Here is a 1,986-nt window from a genome sequence, read left to right as displayed (position 1 = left end):
GGAGCCCCCCACCACCGTGTTAGCTGGGGCCAGCATTGGTTCAAACTTCCCACATCCCTATTCCTCTTTTTCCCCTGAAATCCCACCCCCTACCCCATCTCTTCCCACTAAGCCCTGCCCCCTGCTCCTCCACTTCCCCCGATGCTCCACCTCCCAGCCAGGCCAGAGTCGGGCCATGGTAAGAGCTGACCCAGGAGCACAGGTTGCTGTGGGGAAGCCTGGACTCTCCACTTTCCCTGGGTTGTACATCCTGGGGGAGGGGCCTAAAATGTGGAGGGTCTGGGGCTCCTCACAGTGGCTCTGGCTCTCTGGGCAGCTCGTACCACAGCCTGGCTCTGGCTTCCAGCCTGGAGATAGGGCAGAGGGAGGGGCCTCAGGGGAAGAGGATCCAGGATTGAATAGGTGCCTGTGTTTTTTGTCTCCCATGTGACTATCCCTGGAGACGGGTGATGAACTGACATTTCACTTGACAAATGCCCTGATTATCCTCTCACGAAGATGTTTGCTTTTCACACTGTACACGATTGGATTGATCATGGGTGGGACCAGCAGGTAGAAATAGCCCAGGACTATTTGAAGCAAGTGAGAAGAGCTGTTACCAAATCGGTGTATCATAGCCAGGCCGACGTCTGGTGTATAGAAAAGCAGGATGGCGCAGAGGTGGGAGACGCAGGTGTTCAGGGCCCTCAGGCACTCGTTGTGGGACGCGATGCTCAGCACTGTTTTGAGTATCATCACATAAGAGAGGAAGATGAGCAGTGAGTCCAACCCCATCGTTAAGAGTTCATCAGACAAGCCATAGATGTAGTTGACTGTGATATCCGCACAAGCCAGTTTCATGGCATCCTGGTGGAGGCAGTAGGAATGGGAGAGGATATTGTCTCGACAGAATCGGAACCGTTTCAGGAGAAATGGATATGGGATTGAAGTGGCCACCACTCTGAGAACTAACACCAGTCCCATCTTGGCTATTCTCGGTGGAATTAAGATGGCAGCATATCTCAGTGGGTTAGAAATTGCGATGAAGCGGTCAAAGGCCATCAACAACAGCACGGAGGATTCAAATTTTGCAAACGAGTGGATGAAGAAGAGCTGGGCAAAACAGGCATCGAGGCTGATCTCCCTAGAGTTGAACAAGTATATGCCCAGTATCGTCGGCATGGTGGATAGCGATAAGCCAAGGTCTGTGATGGCCAACATGGAAATCAAAATGTACATGGGCTCATGGAGGCTTGAATCTGTTTTTATAATGAACAGAATGACTGAATTTCCTACTATCGAAATAACATACATTAAGCAGATGGGGATAGAGATCCACAGGTAGACGTCTTCCTGCCCAGGTATCCCGGTGAGAAGGAACACTACAGAGTTGAAGTTGGTGTCATTGACAGTTGACATAATGTACTGGGCAGATCCGGGGACTTTTGAACTTTCCTTCCTGAAAGGAGAAAGAACAGGAGACCAGATGATATTTAGCGAGACATCTTTCTGCTCTCAGTGCAAGTCTAGAGACTCCCAGGAGCTCAATGAAGATCAGCAAAAACATATCCTTGGATCCAAAGATAGTAAGATAGGCACTGCCAGACTAGATCAGACCTGTAGTCCATCTAGCCCACTATCCAGTGGCCAGTTCCAGATGCTGCAGTGGAAGGTGGAAGAAGCCCTGCAATGGGCAGCTATGAATAACCTGCTCCTAGGGACAGTTTCCCCCTGACACCCACTAGTTAGACATATTTTGTTGTGTGAATCAAGGAAATGTAGAGCCCTTCCAAGACTCTTTTTTTAAAAATCATCACTTGTTTAATTGGATTTTCTGGTTACCCATATAAACATCCAGTCCCTCTTTGAATCCTGCTAAGCTCTTGGCCCCTTTGATATCTTGTTGCTGGGAGTTCCACAGGCTACGTGAGCACTGAGTGATTTTACAATTGTGACCTTCACACAGACACCCTTTCTGGCCTTCCACTTCTGAGTGTTGCCCATTGT

At 49.4% G+C, this 1,986-nt stretch overlaps 1 protein-coding gene across 1 annotated transcript; it reads right to left on the bottom strand.

Annotated features, from left to right (window-relative positions):
* Positions 1-462: 462 nt before the first annotated feature.
* Positions 463-1,398, bottom strand: LOC117872042 (olfactory receptor 51G2-like). The gene has a single exon (XM_034760016.1). It carries the CDS (start codon positions 1,396-1,398, stop codon positions 463-465), a length of 936 nt encoding a protein of 311 aa, XP_034615907.1.
* Between the last annotated feature and the right edge of the window lie 588 nt (positions 1,399-1,986).

This window comes from Trachemys scripta, chromosome 1 (assembly GCF_013100865.1).
Source record: "Trachemys scripta elegans isolate TJP31775 chromosome 1, CAS_Tse_1.0, whole genome shotgun sequence".
In the NCBI taxonomy this organism is placed as follows: domain Eukaryota; kingdom Metazoa; phylum Chordata; order Testudines; family Emydidae; genus Trachemys; species Trachemys scripta.
The sequence above is the reverse complement of the archived record's forward strand: the minus strand, read 5'-3'. Positions and strand labels throughout refer to the sequence as shown.